This window comes from Poeciliopsis prolifica, unplaced genomic scaffold (genome assembly GCF_027474105.1).
Source record: "Poeciliopsis prolifica strain line A6 unplaced genomic scaffold, Auburn_PproV2 SCAFFOLD002, whole genome shotgun sequence".
Lineage (NCBI taxonomy): Eukaryota > Metazoa > Chordata > Actinopteri > Cyprinodontiformes > Poeciliidae > Poeciliopsis > Poeciliopsis prolifica.
In genome coordinates this window covers 5923643-5943771 of record NW_026562377.1, presented here as the reverse complement: position 1 = coordinate 5943771, position 20129 = coordinate 5923643, and the positions used below count along the sequence as shown (strand labels likewise).

Sequence of the window (20129 nt, the reverse complement as noted above, 5' to 3'; positions counted from 1 at the left end):
GTGCATTTGTGCAAACAAACAGGGTTGCTTCTGGCTACTGATTAATTAGGGGATTAGCTAGTTGACTGAAGGTAGGCTTTTTACATGCTGTTGACATCCCAGGATTTATTCAGTCTGCCCAGCATGCACTCCCAAAGGCCTGAGAGGGCTAAGGGAGGACCTTAAATCGTCAAAATGTCACTTTAATTCCAGAAAAACATGCTGATAAGGCTTTTGTGGCCTCACAGTTCTCCGACAACTGCCTCATGCCCAGCTTGTGTAAGCTGCTGAGCAAGACTGCAACCAGAGCTGCTTATCATGCTTCTGTGGGAGGCAGACAGGAGAGCTGGACACAACACCTCAGCTTTCCATCCCAATATCACGACTGACCGGCACCGAGAGAGACTCCACTCAGAGAAACCATCTCGCTTAAATGCCTCTGCATTAGTGACTCAGCCATTACATAAAAACAGGTGCAGGAGGTATTCATCATTACTGTTCAATATACACTGCAAACAATTACCAACAGAAACGTAACCTTTGCACATTTCTGAGAAAGAGGCTTTAATGAAAGATTTTCTGATATTAAAAGATGAATGGGAATCTGGTTGATGGACCATCATGTTTGTGTCTGTTGGTCAGACCCAAACTAAAAATGTTACATATAGCTCTGGAAAAAAATAAAAGACCACTTAAAATGATCAGTTTCTTTGATTTTACTTGTTGTACGTGTATCTTTGAGTGAAATGAACATTGTTCTTTTATTCTATTGACTGATAACATGTCTGCGACATTGCACGCAAAAATTTTGTATTTATTTGCAGAAAATAAAAAATTGTCAAAATAAGATGCAGTACTTTCACACCCCAAATAATGTAAAGAAAACAAGTTCACATTCATTTAGAATGTGAACAAAAATACGAACATCTTAATTAGGAAGAGTTCAGACATCAATATTTGGTGGAATAACCAGGAGGTTTTTGATGGGGTTCAGTTTTTTCAGAACTGTATTTAACCATTAGCCAGGCTGCATGGTCAATGGAAGTTGTTACTGAGGAAAGAAAACATTAAAATGTTGCTAAAGCTGAACAAACGCATTGATGAGTTATGTCTTAACATATTATTAGAGTTGAAAGCTGAAAAGGCAACGTAAAGATGGAAAGCAGGCAGTGACTGAAGCATTCATGATTGAAAAAACAAAAAATAAAAAATGTCAATAATCCGACAGGAAAATATTTAAACTGGACCAGAAATCTTCTGTCACAATGAAAGAAACAAATTTGTATGGCTGATATTTGAATTGTTGAAAAAAATTTTTCAAAAAACCTTAAAAAGAAAACTATTTTCTATCAAATGTCAATAGAAGTCTAGAAAAACTCTTTTGCTCATTCTTTCAGGAATGAGCAATATAGACTTAGAGTTTTCATTCCATCTAGAAATGATAAAAGCAAAAAATTCATTATTTTGCATATCCATCACTGCTACTTTAAGTAAAGTAATTGTGCTGTTTCATGTTGAAGTATTTAGTTATGCTGTTATTGAATTTGACAAAGACAAACATATTTTACATTTTGGGGGTAAAACAAACAGACATAATTTCTGTAGTTCAAATGATAAAATTTTGGTTTAAGACAACCAAATCAAAGGGTCAGTTTCTGAAAATTTGGGCGTATATTTTACATTATTTGATTTTAATGGAGAAACCAACCTGTCTAGTTACACATTTGTCATGTTAAAATTGGCAGCAATAGTTGAACAATAATTTCTTTATTCTATGAATTTTTGATGATACATTTGTTTTTGTGTAAATATATCGTTATCTAAATCCATAATTAATGAGTAAAATTAAAGACAAAAGTTGTATTTTTGTCATCCTTAGTTAACTGATATTGAACACACAATGCAAGTCTCCTTCATATCCATCTGTTACAGAAAATAAACTAAAAATTTACATTTTCACATCTATACATCAACAGATTTTAGTTTTATGATCTGTTTTTTTTTTTTTTTTTGGTAACCAGACAGACTATAAATTCATTACTCGGAGTCCCTGTAAAACGCTGCAGTGTATGGACATGGCTGACACACAATGCACAGTGAGGCTCTGTTCATCCTCCTAGACAGTCACTCCAATATCAGCCTCTGACAGAAACACCCTGCACTGTACAATAAGTGTCAACACTACAGCATTCACTTATTGCTGTCCCACAAGCTTCCCAGAAATATTACAGCCGCCCATCGTGGCCAAAGGGAGGAATCGCTGCGGAGAGGATTCTACGGCTAATTATCACTCATAAACTGATGATATCAGAAGTGATTGTGAGAAGTCCACCTCATCCTCCTGTCTCACTGTGAAACAGGAGAGGAAAAGAGGCTAAAATCCAAAGCTGGAAGGGATCGATACCATTTTTAAGATAAACTGAAGACAGATGGATTAATGTTGGATGACTAATTTAATCATTCAAACTGTTTTTTTCCCTTTGAGATCCCTGGATCTCCCCTAAAACGCCCAGTGTACCCTCGGTCACATAAAGGTCTGTCAGTTAGAGAAAACACGCAGCTGGACCGACGGTCGTGTCGACAGGGCCTTCCAACAAAGGCAACCTTTCAGCACTCTGTTTCTCCCTTCTCTCTTGCGTTTGCCACTACGTTTACAGCAGCTGAAAGGCGTGCAACACATCTGTCTGATCATGTGCTCACAGTGGCATTCCCCTTCATCCCAGCTGCGGGAAGGTGTGCCTCAGAGGGCAAGGCAACTGCACAAGAAAAACAGACGATAAAAAGGTCTCAACTAAACGCCAAATACTCCCCCATAAACTGCCGTTTACAATCTATCACAAACAAGAACAAAGAGATTAAAATCAGGCAGCCATATCAGACTAATAAACAAAGTCACTTTCCTGGCTGTGTGGTAAATCATCAACCTTTATTCAGGCAGTCTAAGTTATAAATTATATCATTACATTCTTACCGTGAAGACAAGTCATTTAGATTTTACGTAATCAATGTGTTAAGATTACCATTTGCTAATTATTTTTTTTCTGTGTAGACCAAAAAAAATGCAGCACGAGGCCAACTGATCGATTGACTCTGGGGAAAACAGATGTTGGTCTCATGAACTAAAACAACTTGTAAATTAATGGATAAATAATTGCCCGACTGCGAAGGGCTCCAGAACACAACCACAAACTCTGTCGAGTCAAACCCTTTTCTTTTTCCCTGGCTGCACTGCCGCAGTAAACATTTGAGCAGTCATAAATATTTTTTTCCCTTTCTGTTCAAGTTGCATAAATAAAAGACAACTGGACAAGTTCAGTGCTCAGTGTCAACATGTCACCAAACCCTACTCTGCCTGCAGCTGAGTCTGGCACCATTAAGGCCCCCCAATCCGAACTGGTTTGTCTGTTGAATTAAATACCAACTTCTCAGGGATATAACCCCTAAAATATTATAGCGGCTTTATGTCAGCAGTGGTCCAAGGAGTCTTTGTTTTTTCCAGTGGTGGACTAAACTAAAAAGCAAGTTATATATCATAAACATTAGTCCTGCTAACATTGAAGAACAACACCAATAAAGTATTTAGCAAAAGCTAATGCTAAAGAGATAAATCCAAATTATATCTGCTCTCAAAAGACTTCAATCCTCAAGGTCCAATGTAATTCTGACATAATTTGCATGTTCTATGATGCGCTCAGATATTGTATGTATTTTTATATCTTGTTCTCTACTGTCTGTTTCGTTTTGTTCCTGTATGTTAAAGTTACAGTGAGGAAAAACATGTAATTTTATTTTACAATAAAGTGGTCTTCTCACACTTCAAAGTACAAGCATGAATATAAACGACTACTTGAAGAAATCTTAAAAGTTGACATCCAAAATTTTAAAGATGTCAAAATTTATTCAAATGAAATTTTACAAAACAATAAATTAGTGTTTTCTATTTTAGATGGAAAAATTAATTTAGGAGACGCTAAGGGCGCTAAATGTTTTCAAAGTACTAAATATTTGCTCTGCTATTAGCACATTAGCAGAAGTGAGCAAACCGTTGGTGTTTAGTCAAAAACATTAACATGATGAGCATTGGGAAGCTCCATGATGGTCCCTCACATGTTCTCCTTGTGAAGTCGTGGGTTCTCTCTGGGTACTCTGGTTTCTTACTGCAGTCCTACTGACTAGAAGGTGAATTGACTTCTCTAAATTGCATGTGTGAGCAGGATTATATGTACTGAGCATCCGTTTTCCATAGGATGAACTGGCGACCTTTACAGGATATACGAGCCTCCCACCCTATGAGAAGGATACAGCCCTAACAATAAATGGGAAGAAACAATGACTGGACAGATGGAGGTCGAAACACCAGTGATGCAACTTCCTTAAAAATCCCCAAGAAGAGCCTCAGATGTTCACTCGACTTCAAATGTCACATCTGAAGACCATTAAAGAAGCTTAGAGGATCTTCTCTGCTTGTGAAAACAAGAATCTTAATGATGCCAGGACTGTATGTTTGCGCTGCAGACATCATAAATTCACAACATACTTGTTCTGGGAAGCACAACATATCACCATAGCATTCTAGTGTGCAAAAATATTAATATCTCAAAGGATTGGAATGCAGTAATTGTATTGTTACTGTGACTAACACTAATTTCTACTGAATTGAGTTTCATGGCAGTAGATGTTCAAGATGCTAAGGTAAAAAGAGAAGAAAGGAAGTATCTACTTCAGTATTTACCAATATTATCACCACTGCACAATTTTCTAATCGTTAGTTGTCATTTTAATAAATAAAAGTGACATTAAGAAATGTCAGTTATCTTTAACAAATTGATGGTGAGTGAGTCATGAGCAACACGCTGCACAAAGACAACACATACCATGCTTGTTCATTTAATTTGAAGCAGAAGCTGAATTCATTTTTTCCCCAACAGTAAAAATGTCACCTTCTGGCCAGATAATGCTATTCTAATTTAATTTTTCATTTAAGCTTTTTTCTTTTTTTATACAGCCAACTACTGTCCTTTCTACACTGATCTGTTTTAGATTTAAAACTGATGCCATTTGTGTTGCTGATGAAAATATAAAAAAAATAATAAATAAAATAATTTTTGTAGATTTCAGAACTATCTCTACGCCTCTAAATTGCATTGAATTGTTAGTCCCAAAGTGAAATGACAAAAATATGATTCTTCAAGATATCCAGTAACTTAGTAGACAAAGTGATAAAGGAACGGTAAACAGTCAGGGTGCATCCAAATGTTGCAACTTACTTAAAACCCAGAGCAAAACATTAGTCAGAAGACTTGCATCATCAAATTCCCTTTTATGACGCCAAGACTCTGAAAGCATTATTTTAGATTTGACACATAATTGAGGTGACAAACAGAAAAGGTCACAGTGTGGTGCTAAGTGCATGTTAATTTTTTGTTGTGTTCCATAAGGCACCTCCTAAAAAAAATGTTATTTTAATTTTCCTCTGTGGATTAATTCAGTTTTTTTAAACTAAATTGAAATACATCTGAACGACGCAAGTGAAAATCAAGTTTGAAGATGGAAATTCACAGCAAAAAGACGCCTGTTTTCTTCATAAGAACTTAAAAATAACTTGTAAAAATACAAATGCGACCCTGCTTTCAGTGGGTCTTCCTAGAGTCCAGCACTTCATTCTCTCTATGTTTCATCCAGATACATGGTAGCATGACTACAAGGTCCTGGCGGCAGATGAAGATGGCACTGCTGCTTGTTCCAGATACAGCTGGACACTACAGAGGTAAAAATACCCAACAGATGGGAGGTTCTCAAGCTAAAGGGGCAAAGACAGAGAGTGCAATTAAAGATTTCAGGAGAGCAGAAGTGCAATTATGGCTTTGTGCCAACCGCGGAGCTTTTGAATGCCCACGCACACATCCTGGCATCCACATGAGAAAGAGTCATGACGGATGAGGAAACATACATGGAAGTAGCTGTAGGGACAAAGATGAGCACACCACGAGTATGGACACTAAACCAGAATTTCAGTTTCATGTTTCTGACATCAAAGTGTTTCTGGGGAAGAACGTATGACTGATCAGAGAGCAATCAAAACTCTACAAGCGGCAACAGAAATTATGTTAAGAGAAGTAGGCGTTCAGAGGAAACTGTTGGGTAATCAGAAAGCAAACAAGCCTCGACATTTTATGTGGTTTCACCGAAATAAACATCACAGATACTGAACAGTTGTTTAAGAAAAGTCTAAATTTCTAAAACAAGGTTCTTCAAATGTGTCCCAAAGTATGGAAATGTAGTTTTATGTAGTCTGGATAAGAATGTATAAGAATCCATTTATCAAAACAGTTTAATCTGAAATTAACTTTATAAATTGTTGAATTTAGATGGTGTACTGTGAGTTTTTTTGCCCTCTTCTTTGCCATAACAGAGGCAGAAACACTCATGAGGTCCAGCTGTGGGAAAAAGACGGACTCTATTCACTTTCTGTTTCTCTGAGTCACTTAAAAACTGTTGCTTTTTAAAATCAAAAACACTTTCAGGCTCATAAAATTAGCAAAGAAACATTTGTAACATGGGATGCAAACTATGCAGACAGAGTAACAGCAACTCATTGCAAAGTTTCAAAAGATGAGCACTTACCAATTTGATGGCCACATATTCATTAGTGTAGAGGTTTTTGCCCAACCTCAGCTCTCCAAAGTTACCGCAGCCGATTTTTTTGCCCACACGAAAGTTCGGGCCAACCATTAGAACTCCAGAATTGGTCCCAGTACCCCTGCCGCCAGTCCTGTTGGCCGTCGACTTAGACATCTTTTTGCCTTCCTCTGTCTCTCCTTTGCCCCCTCTCTTATCAAAATCCATAAGCTTGTGATACCCTGGCCTCTCCACGGTTATTCTCCAGCCATGCAAACCATAGAAACTCCAACAACAGTAATGGAGGGCACTTTAAAGAGGGAGACTGATATCACAGAACAGAGGAGAGGCGTTGCTGTTAAAAAATCCCGCGCACACTTAGACGAGCCAACACAGCAGTTGAAGTGGCCTGTGTGTCAATCATACAGCTTTTCGAGAATGTTGATTATAAACAGGAGCTTCTTTCTTGTGGATTTCTTGACTCCGGTCTCATTCCCCGGCCCGATGAAAACGGCGGGTTTCGCTAAGCTGTTCCCGCTGACACACATACAACGGTAATCATGAAAAAGCACTCCAACGCGCAGCTACTGCTTCCACAAGGCCACTTGGGAACGTCATTTGGAGCGCTGCCTTCCTTCTGGTCAGCCTTCATTCACGCAGGGGAGACGCTCCATGTTGCATGGCTGCGACTGGACTCAACCCAAAGGTCCAAGGAACAGCAAAACCGGGAACAGCTGGGACTGATGTTAGCCTGTCTGAAAAACAAAACACAGACTAATCAGTTTATAGATTGAGAAAATGTTTTAAGAGCTTGCAACAGCCCACGTCATTATAAGTGGCTTAAACAAAAAGGTTATCTTAACTCACAGTTATTAATCTTCCTTTAAAAATGAAGTAAATAAATAAATAAATAATCCATTGCTCCTATACATACTCTTCACTGATCACATGGAACTGGAAAGTATAAGTATTTGCATTTTCCCCATCAGCAGTTTGATGCATAACTTTCAGCGAGATGAAAAAAGAAAAATCCCCACCGTTTAGTTTGTGAGGCAAATTTTCAGTGAGCCATGCAAACATGCCTACATTCCTGGGGCATTAAAGTTCTGGTGAATAAGGTCTCCATGAAACCGGTTCCCAGTATGTCAGCTGTCACTAGTGCGTATGACGGCCCGCCTCCGAGAGTCCCTCACATCCCAGAGGAAGGCTGAAACTGCTGCAGTTTTTAAATATATTAACCAAAAATACATCTTTTAAATATTGAAGGATATTACTATTTTGGAATTAAGGTAATATTTTTATTGAATTTTTTTTTTATGTACATTTATAATTGAGGTGAGTTTTTAGGCTTTGGATAACCACATTTATTTATTTTTTTTACTATATTTTCTTGCTTTTTATTTATTTTATATTTAAATTACCTCTAAATTCACACTTGTATTATAAATATTATATCACTGCTCGTGATATAATGTTCACTAAAGTTGAACACTTTGGATGAGAGTAGGTTCCCAACATCATGCTTGTGAATTTTTTAAATTAAAAAATACATTACATAAACACATTATGAAAAAAATTTAATTTTCATTTAATTTTACAAATTTTCACTAATTCCTAAAAATGTTTTTTTTTTTATGTTCAGTACACATGCATATACATTGAAATTTTTTTTGAATTAAGTTTAAAAGTTGCTAAAAATGCTCTTCCATACTTGCCGTCTTGTTCTCTGCAAACCCCACACATCCTGGACACAAACTATGGACTTTCACCTTCAGGTTGGGGCTACAGGTCACTTTTTCTTAGGAACCCACTACCTCCTAAAACTTACTTTAAGAAATAAAATGTATGCATAGTGTACATCTGGGTACCAAAGACCAACATAAATCACTTACATTAAGGTGAAGCTGTACAGAAACTACTGCTTCTAATCTACTGATTCATTCAGCATAAGCACATTTTATTCAATTGAATAACTTTAAAATAAGAAGCAGGGGAAAAAAATGTTTAACCTAAAACACAAACTATAAGTTACAACAAAATCTGATTAACCATGACCGGTTCTTAAGTCATTCAGGTCATTTTTTTCAGGAATAATAATTTATAAAAAAAAACTTTTTACTTCAATATCAAATTATGCTGACTGTGGCTGCTTTGTACTACTGCTGAAATAAGAGCTTGGTGCTTACTGGTGCAAAGCAAATTCAATAAAGCAATCAATACAAGCTGAAATATTCCACAGAACATCAGACAGATTTTTTTATGCAATTAAACTCTATTCAGTAAAATTCCATATAACGTGTGCAACTCACAAAAATAGATATACTTTCATTTTGATGACTAAGAAACATTTTCACTCTTAGGTGACTTTCTAAGTCATTCCAAGTGAGCACTGGAGTCCAAATCGTGAAAATAAAAATACAAATTTGCATTGAACATTAAAAAAAGTGCAAACATTTTTAAATGGAGTTAGAGTAGGCACTTGCAATATTAATCTCAAACATCTTTTTCCAGATTTCTGTAGGTAACAGAATTCGGATCACATCACTAGCTCCACTGTGTCTATGATCCGAGATGCCTCTGCTGATAAGGAGCGCAGGTAATGCTCGCAAAAGCTACGGCTTCTCTATGGAAAGGCACTTACACGGATCAATGACTGATGTAATGCCTCATTTCTTTACATAATTTGCATCACAGGAAAGTATCCAATTTGATGCATTCGGATACCGTCTAGTCTACGGATAACTCAGTTACATCTGGGAGACAAAAAGTAAACAACGTCACAGTTTGTCAAACTCCAAATCAAATATGGCACCTTGTTTTATTGTAATTAGTACAATTACTGAAGCCTGAAATGTTTTAAGGATTCACAGAAACGTCCACAGCAAACTTGTGAAGGTCAACAGTTCTTTATTGCTGCCGTTTTCACACCTGGGGAACAGAAAGGACTCGCAGCCCTGCGTGCCACCAGTCTGCCATGTCTTCCTTGTTGCGTAACACACGACTGACACTTGCAGAAGGAACTAAGATGAAAATATGTGATTTGGTCACATGATCGATTGATAAGAGGAATAAAAAAAATGAAAAAGAGCTCATTTAAAAGCAAATTAAACCAGATGAGACAAAAATTATTTTATTTTACATCACTGCAATAAAATAATCACCGTTTATTATTTCAAAATAAGATATCGAATGGCTTGGAGGATGCTAAAAATGAATGAATAATGCGATTTAATGAAGGCAATTAAATTTATGTGAAATGAAAAATAGAGTAATACAATGTTCAACTAATCTGATTTGACAATAAAATGACAGAGAGGAGCAAACGGTAGAGAAGCTTTCTAGGTTAGCAGAAGAATTGCTTTTAGAAACATTTTAGTGCTAATATATTCTCACTAAAATAAAACATTTTTCTTCTTAACATTACTCCATAAATACAAAAGTGTCAAAAGGCTTATAATAAACAATTTCAATGTGAATTACTGAATGAAAAATTAGACAAATGTACTGGTTTTAATCTAATATGATTTTCTTCTAATCAGAGGCACAGCTGTTGATTTACAGTCTAACATAAAAATTAACAAACTAGTGTTTTAGCAGAAATGCCATAAAGTAAAAGCCTGCCTGTATTGATGTAGGAATGCAGAAAATATAAACTCCTCATCTAACAATTGGTCACAAAAAGAGGCTTTAAATCACCTAATTTGTGCACCACTTAAATCAAGGCTAATTTCAGAAACTGTTTATTTTTCACCGGGAGTTTTTGTTCAAATGGTACCGATTTAACACGACACATTGGATGAAATTATTCTTGGTTTTAGATCTAGTCTTGCAGATCTCATCTAAAAACAAACACATAAAAAAGCCACATGGTAAGATAAAGACAGTTTATAATCAGCACAGACACTTTGAATCAAAAAGGAAACTGCTGGTAGCGCTGTTTACATCTGTAAAGAATTTGATGAATAACAGTTTTTTTTTTTTAATCATACTTTAGGAAATGTTTAGAGATTATTGGCAAAGCTGCAAAGACTGTAATAACTTGTTACGTGTAAAATGTGTCAGACTCATTACTTCTGTTTATTGCAGAATATGAACCACACAGCTTTGATACCAATACATTAGATCAGCAATTAAATATCTGCAGCAATGAAACACCATTTTTGAAAATAAAGATGATTAATTGATAAATCTGCAAACCACAATTTAGAAACAGTGACTAAAGTTAAGATTATTTTCAACCAGTCTGGTCAGTAACACAGAATATAATTTCTAAGATAATAAATATAAGTACAACAGTATCAATGATCACACAGTTGCCAACATCTTGGTGATAAACTTAACTCATCGTTGCTCATAGTTGCCATTATAGTTTGTTGACTGCTGAAGTTTGTTTGTGTGCAGGGAGCTAACCATTAACCTTTTTGATAGTTTGTGAAAGAATTTCTAATAATAAAAGAAAATCTCTGAAAGTTTCCTTCTAATACTTTCAAGCAATTTGAATAACTATCTTATTTTATAGACCTTAGACAACTTGAAGGTCTCAATCCAAAATGTTTGGATTGAACTAATATAATCATAACTTAAAATTGTCCAGGTTTCATCGTGATATATTATTTTACATATTACTAACCATCTTTTAGTGAGTTACATTTTTTATTACAAATATATCCAAAAAAAACAACAACAAAAAAACAAGTTTCTCTTGGCTGATAATGAATGATACTTTCTTTGAAGTCTGACCTGCTGAGATGAGTTTCTCTTCTAAAAACTATCATCTGCTACATGTTTCCTGATAGAGGTGGCCGTTTCGATCCCAACATAGAATGGAAGATTAAAGTAAAAGAAAATTCAATATTATTCCCATTTCTCCATCTTATGATTATGAATTTAATACATATTTAAAGTACATCAAATTATGCTGATTATTGGTATATTGGCAGAAAATTTTGAGGGAGTGGGATTTTTATTAATTTTAAAATGCTTTGGCTGTTTTTTTAGTCAATGCATAATATTTTTTATTATTTTAATGTTTTTTAAAAGATCCCTCCGAGTGAATTAATTGTTTTGACGCAACTCTTGAAAATTATGCTAGCAATGTACTACTAATGTAAACAAAGAGGATACAGTTGGTACTAAATACTAGGAGTTTCTTTTGCATGACGATGGTATTATGTTTGCAGCAATGGTTGGGATTCCAGTTCCTCAACTTCCGATAGTAACTACTGTGCCCACATCTCCAAAAATGCTTTCTATTGCGGTTTAGCGTTTTCAGAATCCCTGTAGAAAGCATAAAGCCAAAACTCAAGTTGTTCAAGTTTAACACAAAAGAAAAGATGAATTGAAATAAGTAGTATTGCTTTTTCAATCAAATCATAGGTCAGAAAATGTTTGAGGATACCTACTTAAGCACAAACAAAACTAAATTCAATTTATTCAAAATGTATGAGATGACCTGAGTAAAAATAGCTCAGATAACAACATGTTTGGCCAAAAATAACTAAAATCTACAAATATTTAAGCCAACCTTAAATATTTGTAGATTTTAATAGCTGGAACACCAAACATGCCTCAATATGTATCAATATTCAAATTGGAAATAGACTTAGCACTACCGCAGATGCTAACATCTGTTTTCAATAAGGAACTTGCAAAACCATGAAGGAAGGAAAACATAAATGATGGATGTATGGAAAAATGTAAAGTCCATTGGACTGATGGATGTTTGGGGAGAAAGACTTAAAGTTTATAAATGTAACTTCACACGGCTGTAGATCTAGATAATAACACAGTTAATATGTATTCAAACCACTAAAATGTATTAAACTCAATTAATATTTGCTGAAAATTTTACTTCTACAGTCGAAAAAGAAAATTATGAAATAAAATAACACAAACTATGTGATGAACATTTATTTGAATCTCAAGTGTTTATTATAAAACAAGATTATTTCTTATCCTAATATGCTGCAACATTCCCCTTTTTCTCCTACATGCAAGCGCTTGGGATCAAGAGAAGTTATTCTAATAATAACATCTCATATGAAACATTTTTGACATATTTTGAACATTTTGCTAACATTTTTACTAACTGGCCTTGTAGCGTATGCAGAGGGAAGCTAATGGCTAACAAGCTTCCGAAGCGCGTCTAACAGCTGTCATTTAGCTTTAGCTTCAAGTAATCCCAAATGATCGACTTTATTCTCGACACCACATTTAGAAACTCAACAATAACAGAAAATTGTACTCTAAAAATATCTCAAAAACAACATTTGAGGCTTCAGCGATACAAAAACCTAGCGTTAACCACGGACAGGCCAGATAGTACGATGCTAACTGGTTAGCTTCAAATCGCTCAATTTCTTACTACGAAACTGTAGTCTACGACATATAATTTCAGCATCAATTCTTTGCTATGGTGGTAATGACGTTTACTTTCAACGTTTACGTGATTTTCAACACATGAAAAGGACTAAGAAGAGCTAGCAACCACAAAAACACCGTCAATTTTGGCCCAACGTCTGTTAAATAAAATAGAAAACAGCTAACCTTCTTACGTTAGCTACGCTGATAACAACTTAGGAAACCGACACAGCTTATCTAAATGTTAGTGACCAAACTGAGCAAGTAGAAGCAAGAGGGGGCATAAAATATTCATTGACTGACATACCCAATGCTACCAAGCTAGTTAGTTAATGCTTTATAACTGAAAAATAACAACGTCCCAAACGACGTCGCGAGAAATACGACAAGATAAATACAGTGGAAACGTTAAGAAACTAAAAAAAACCAACTATTTATTCACCTGAAAATGTAGTCTCACGGCTCAAACTTCGGCCACGGCTCTTACACGCAGCACTACCGGGCAACTCCTTAATCCTCCCAGCCGAAACTGCTCACCGAGCGGCGCAGCCTGGATCTCAGAGACATTTTAGCAAACTAGCTCACGGAACGCCGAACCGGACCGCTCACAAACCGAGATACTGGGTCACAGAACACTCGCCCTCCACAAAACAACTTTAGACGTCAAAATGCAGCGTGTTACCTTGTAATTTTCAGCTATCGAAACCCGGTCAAAGTCATGGTTGTTCGATCGTTGGCTTCTTTCCCGTTTAGCTCCTCTTGTCCCCAAGTTGCTATGATTTCACAGCGATGAAGTTGGTTTGTGGTTTTTAGTTTCCTATTTGGTAAAGGACCATTCCACCCGATTTAAAGCTAACCAGACAAGATTTTCTACAAAATACACCCAACTCAAATTCAATTTAGCTGTAGTAGAACATGTCGTGGCAGTTTTTTTTTAAATGGTTTTGCTATTTTTTTGTACATAATTTCTGATTCACTGTTCAATGTAGCCTTGCAAAAACACGCCTCTGATGACATCACATAAGGCATGAGACAATGGAGCAGAGGACTTAAAATAGAAGTATAATTTCTATTTTTATCACTTCATTTGGATAGCCAAATTCCCCAAAATATATTTACTTGTATTCGGTACAACTACAACTTTAAATGGATTTTATAAACATTATGATTTTCATAAGCTAGCAGTATGTTTCTAGCTCTGTTAGATCTGACTTGTTGTTTTGTACATTTTTCTTCATAATTTGGTTCGGTTGAGGTGTTGAATGTTTGGACATTTATTCCCTCTGATTTTAGCTCTCTCCAACTAGAACGTTTTTTGTTGCTGGGACATATCATTGCTGCTGCCTGATTTTGAGCTGTTAGCATGTTTTGACAGTCATAAGACTGCAGCGACAGTCTTTAGTCAGAGACCTCTTCAGAATCACTGTAAGACTGACTGCTACTGGAGATGCTTCCAGGTCACAGCATCACCATCCACAATGACCTTTTGAAGAGATGTAGATGAGATTAGTTATGGCAACATTTAATTTCTCTTTTGGATACATAAAGTATTTTTGAATTAGATTTTTTTAAAAACAATAAAAAGTGATAAAAAAAAACAAACAATAAAAGTGATTAGACTAAAGCTCTATGAGTGCATCACTGCGAATTAGAAAACATCATTTATATTAGTAATTTACTTCAAACTGAAAAACAAACGTTTTCACACAGATTAGTTTATTTCAGGCTTTTATCTCTGTTTGGTTTAAACATAATTGCTTTCTTTTAGCTTACTGAAAAGTCAAAAATCATTTTCTCAGAAAATTAGAGCAATATTTTATGCCTGAAACAATCCCAACAGAAATACTTTAATGACACAGTTTGATTCATTAAGCAATCAAAGTAGTAAATGTATAGTCTCCGACATCGTCTGTGTGCTGTGAAGATTTTACTTGTCTCTAAGCAGATAATTCAAGCAGGGTTTAATTAAAAAACACCAAAATGTAATAAATATTTTTGACTTTCAATTAGAACAGTAGTTTAAAGAACCACAAACATTGTTTTAAAGATTCTGCATTTACTGTAAAACGACTCAGCTTGTGTCTGACCATCTTAAATAGTTTAGATTTTGAGCCTGGCTAATTAAAAGGCGAAATCTCCCTTTACTCAAGTGCTGAGCAGGAAGCTTCGAATCGGACGCCAACTTCAGCGTCGTATGCTTTCACTGCAAGTACTTTTTAAGCCTCCGTCAGCTGCGCAGCGTCACGCTCATTCTCTCTGCACGACGTTACGTAAACAAACTAACCCAACTGGTTTGGAGAATACGGCAAAACATCAGGAATACGCAGGAGCTGCTCTAAACTGGTTGGGTTTAGTTGGCATATATATGTGCTTTAATGCCACGTATCAAAGGAATACGATTGAATGGAAACATGAAATAATAATAACAATAATAGAAAACTATCGTGATAATACTAGAGTTTAATTTAAATGGTGTATATTTAGACAAATACTTAACAAGTAATTTTTTATGCACATTTCACACTTTTATATGAAAGAAATATGGAGCAGAAAATGTGTTTTTAGTGTTTTAATCTAAACAATAAGTTTGTTCGTCCCTTGAATCATTTTTTCCATCTTGTTGTTTTTAAACATGCATGCATATTTTCATTATTTACATTTTTTATTTTTTTAATGAACTCTGTTTCTCATTCACCAAAATAAGAAATCCTGGCATATCTTGATAATTTATGACATTATCTTGCATTATTATTGTGACAATGATCAGGCTAATCTTACATTATAAAGTAATATTTTTCAGAAATAGATTTTCTCACAGGGCAGCTGTTAGTTGAGTTTGTCAAAACAAACTGCAGAGGTTTTCTTAGCATGCCGAAACCAGTTTTACTATCAGTACTGCTAAAACTCACAAAGATTAAAAAAACAAAAATGAGGCGGATTTGTTTAATTTTACGCCTTCATGCTTGCAGCACTGAGTCACTTAAAAGTAAGCCTTTCTAAAACATTTTCACATCTACATTGGAAACCGTATTACACCGCTGAAATATTTCTAGCTGTTGGCTAAAATAAACAGAAAACAAGAGTCCCGAGTTAATATGTGTAAGTAAAAATAAATTCCATCAAGTTTATCTTGACTTCTACCATTAGACAAAAGCACAGAGTAAAATTCGTAAAAAAAAAAAAAAATGAAAAAATTTAATCTTTACTCCCTCAAAGATAAGTGGAAGAGAAGTGACACCAAGCTAGCTTTTCACTCTGACACCCCGAAATGAAATCAATAGAGATCTGCAACCATTACAATCCAAAGAGACATTCTGGCTTCAAACCAGCTAAATACATTTTACTAGAGTCATACATCATCTTTAAAAAAAACAATACTTCTGATTTTTGACTTTGGAAATTTAAAATTTTTGGATGGCTTCTTTTTTTAGATTTTAAACAGAGAAAACAAAAGTTTTGAATGAGTATGGATACAATTGGTATTTGAGGAAAATAAGTCAGTTAAGTTTATTTTTATAGCACATTTCAACATGAAAGCAGTTCAAAGTGCTTTCCTGTGTGAAAACAAAAACTGAATATAAAAAACAAAACAAAAAATCAAATGGTTTCTAATCTGATCACAAGAAAAATACATTTCTGGTACTTTTAGTACCATTCTATTGTGGAAATTCAATAAAATAATTTCATAAAAATATGCTAAAACCTGCAGTTGTACTTGTATTTATATTTAAACACTTCAGTTAGCAAAGAGCCAAATAGCTACTTGTGTCTCTGGAGACTCAGGTTACAGACAGCTGGTCTAAAAATACAACCAGAGTAAAAATCATTCAAGTCACAGTCCATGCATTTGTTGCAATGGTCTGGTCCAGGGGTGTCCAAAGTGTGGTCCGTGGGCCATTTGTGGCCCAAGGATTAATTTTGTGTGGCCCCTTACTGCAGTTCAAGACAAGCACAAATATGGCTACCAAAACTTTTTTTAAAAAGTTTTTTAGGATAAGATTTTCTGCGCCAAGTTTATATCTTCTTAGACCGAAAATATTAAGAACAACAAAGAATTTTTGTTGCGTTGACAATATTATTATTATCTCCAGCATGTTTTTATTCAAAGTCAGACTTTGGCACACCTATTCCATTCCATTAGCCTAAATACAGGAAAATTCTTACTTTCGTCTCTGGGAGTAAACTAAAAACATTTTATTGTCTTAAAAAATGGAAAGTAGTATGTCCAATATTTTAAATAATTGCAAACATTGAGGCGAATGTAAAATATTACATGTTTTATTTATTGTTGTGCATGTAAAAGAGAAAGGATTATTTTTGCGGTTTTAATTGTGGAAGTAAAATAAAATAAAATTTTCAGCTTGGGGAGTTTGGTCCCTGTTCTAATCAAAGTCCAGACTTAAATCCAAATGAGAATCTGTTGCAAGACATAAAAGATTATATTCACAGATGTTCATCCAATCTGACTGAAGATTGGATGTAATCTCAAGGTGAAATGGATCAAATTCAAGAGGAGTTCAGAGGGTTTGAATGCTACAGGTCAAGGTGGCCCAACACTTTAGTGGAGCAATTAGTCTGGAGAGAGAAGCTGCCATTTTTGGTAGCAGGTGAAGGATTCCCTGAGGTGCAGAAGTGCTGCTGTATGAGTGGCCAGAACAACGGAGGAAGTGGAAACTCAGCGGGCAGAAGTGGCTGCTGAGGCGGGCGACAGAAACGTTCTACAGCCGAGAAGGAGAGAAGCGGCGCCGATGGCAGCGAAGGAGCAAACCGTGACACGTCAGAGTTAGCATCCTGGTTTTCATCCACAGAGAACGGAGGACAGAAATGCGAAGAGGCTTGGCTTTCAGCGTGTGATGCAGTGACGTCCTGTTGGTCTTCTGTCTTCACTTCCTCCGGAGACTTTTTGCTGCTCTGCAGAGTTTCGACCTGACAGGGATCCCGTAGAAGAGAGGAGCTTCTCTGGCCTTTACGGTACTTTGCCCTCCTGTTTTTGAACCACACCTGCACAAAAAACCAGCAGAGACAGAGAATCGTTACACTGAGCGCAGAATTAGTGATTAAAACGTCAGCAGTCCAATTCAGTTTTGGGTCTGGACGATGTGGCTGAAAAAAATATCACAAAAAGTTCTTCATATCAGTCAATATTGATCACTTTGACTATTTTTTTGTTTTGTTTTAAATATCTGAAACTCTGCCAAACAGATATATATAACTCTGTTTTAAGTTCCACAAAAGGTTTGGGATATTTTAAGAAATTATAAAGTATTAACATTTATTCCTTTGACTGATTTTTGTTTAAGTTAAGTTCATATCAAATATGAAAGACATGTTAAGCATGGACTGTTTAATAATATCTACCTATCTGATTTTCATTTTGAGTATGTCAGACTTTTATATCTGAATGATTCATAAGTCAGAGTTAAGAACTCAAACATCTAAATCAAAACATTCTTATATTTTTCAGGTGTTAAACATAAAACAGAAGGATTTCCAGAAAGCTTTGAGAACTGATTTGACCCAGAGAGTTCAACTGAAAACTCATGAGTCACGTTAAGGGCGGTGCCACCTGAATGCGCGCCTCAGGAAGGTTGATGCACATGGCCAGCCTCTCCCTCATGCTGACGTCCGGGTACTGCGTCTGCTGGAAGGCCTCCTCCAGAGCCTGCAGCTGCGGCACTGTGAATGCGGTGCGGCTGCGTCGCTGCTTCTGCTGGCTGCCATAGCGAGCCTCCAGGATCAGCTCTGTCAGGACGAAACACAAACGGGCCTCATGAGTTCAGCTACTTTTGCAACTCGAGTGGCTTTTTTATTACATGAGATCTTCATTTAAGTCACTTTATCATAAAGTATCGCTGCTGTTGAGTAAAATCTCTGTGAGTAACTTCACTGAGTAAATAAAAGTTTGTTTTGACCAAAACATCATCAGACAAACACATACCTGAAGTTTTGATATGAATAACCTGATTTTGAAATTTTTTTTATATTTTTTTTGTGTTGCATGACTTTGTTTATGAATTATTGCCATTTTGATCTTTACTCTGCCAACATTTTCAGATAACTTTATATTTTGGTCTGTCTAATGAAGTGATGTTAAATATTAGATGATCGATGTTTTGATCAGTAGAGTAGCCTTTTCACCCAATTCTTGTACTCTTTATTTCACTCATATCTTGGATCTCTACTTTTTACTTTCACTGTCATAAAGTATTGCTATAACATTTCTGGATACTCTATTTACTGTGAACAACTTCACTGAATGGCGAACATTTCTAACCTAAATTATCACCAGACACACCTGGAGATTTTTTTCAAACTTCTGTAAGTTTATATTGAAATATTTGGGAAAATGTTTAATTTTGTAACTTATTTTTATCTTTAAAATACCTGCATTTCCACATAACCTGATGATGCATATTAAATTATGTTTTAATCACTTACTCATTACTATTCAGTAATTTCTTGGATGGTTACTTTTTATTTTAACTTCTATAAAAATAAGTTAAAGTAGTGCTTCTCTTACTTTTGGCAATTCAACTTACATCCATATCTTTATAGTAATTTTCTCTTCTTTGCTACTTTAGATCAGCTGTTATTAATAATACTCAATTTAGGCTGAATCCTCATTTTAACAGAAGTCTCAACAGGATTAACATTTAAAATCTGTTTGTTTTTTTTCTGTATATGTATCAGTGATGAGGATCTGAAACCTTCAGTGAACTTTTTCCTGAATGTTGGTTCATTTCGGACCTGATGACCCACCTGCGAGCCTCTCCGCCACAGAGAAGGTGTGCGCCGTGGGCGCCGCAGCAGCGGGGTAAGCCTGGTACTGCTGCGCCACCTGGTGGCGGAGGTCGAACAGCACCGAGTTCACTCCGTGGACGGGATACACGCCGCTGGCCGCGGTTCCGTAGAAACTCAGCGAGTTCATCGCGACTCCACATCAACACAGGAAGTTACTCTGTAACTTTATTTTTACAAGTGAAGCACATAACAATTATTAAAATACTTAAATATTTTAAGAATTTGGCAAGAATGTGAAATCTGGATCATTTTGCTGGATTTCTTTGACATTTTTCTCATTTCAACAGATGTTAGTGAGTAAATGAGTAATTAATGGCAGAAACATAACAAATAAACACAGAGGACCACAAAGATTTATGATAAAACCAAGA

The 20129-nt window shown here is 35.7% G+C and overlaps 1 protein-coding gene across 5 annotated transcripts in view; it reads right to left on the bottom strand.

Moving 5' to 3' along the window:
- The window catches only part of csnk1g2b (casein kinase 1, gamma 2b), a 41963-nt gene extending 28195 nt beyond the window's left edge, over nt 1-13768 (bottom strand). For 2 of the 5 annotated variants that reach the window (XM_055045882.1, XM_055045891.1), the window contains exons 1-2: nt 13640-13765; nt 6604-7352 (exon numbers count right to left, since the gene is read on the bottom strand). In XM_055045882.1, the coding sequence (XP_054901857.1) occupies nt 6604-6825 (222 nt within the window). In that variant the 5' untranslated portion in view covers nt 6826-7352; nt 13640-13765. The other 3 variants (XM_055045874.1, XM_055045859.1, XM_055045866.1) reach the window with 3 other exon arrangements.
- Nucleotides 13769-20129: the final 6361 nt, after the last annotated feature.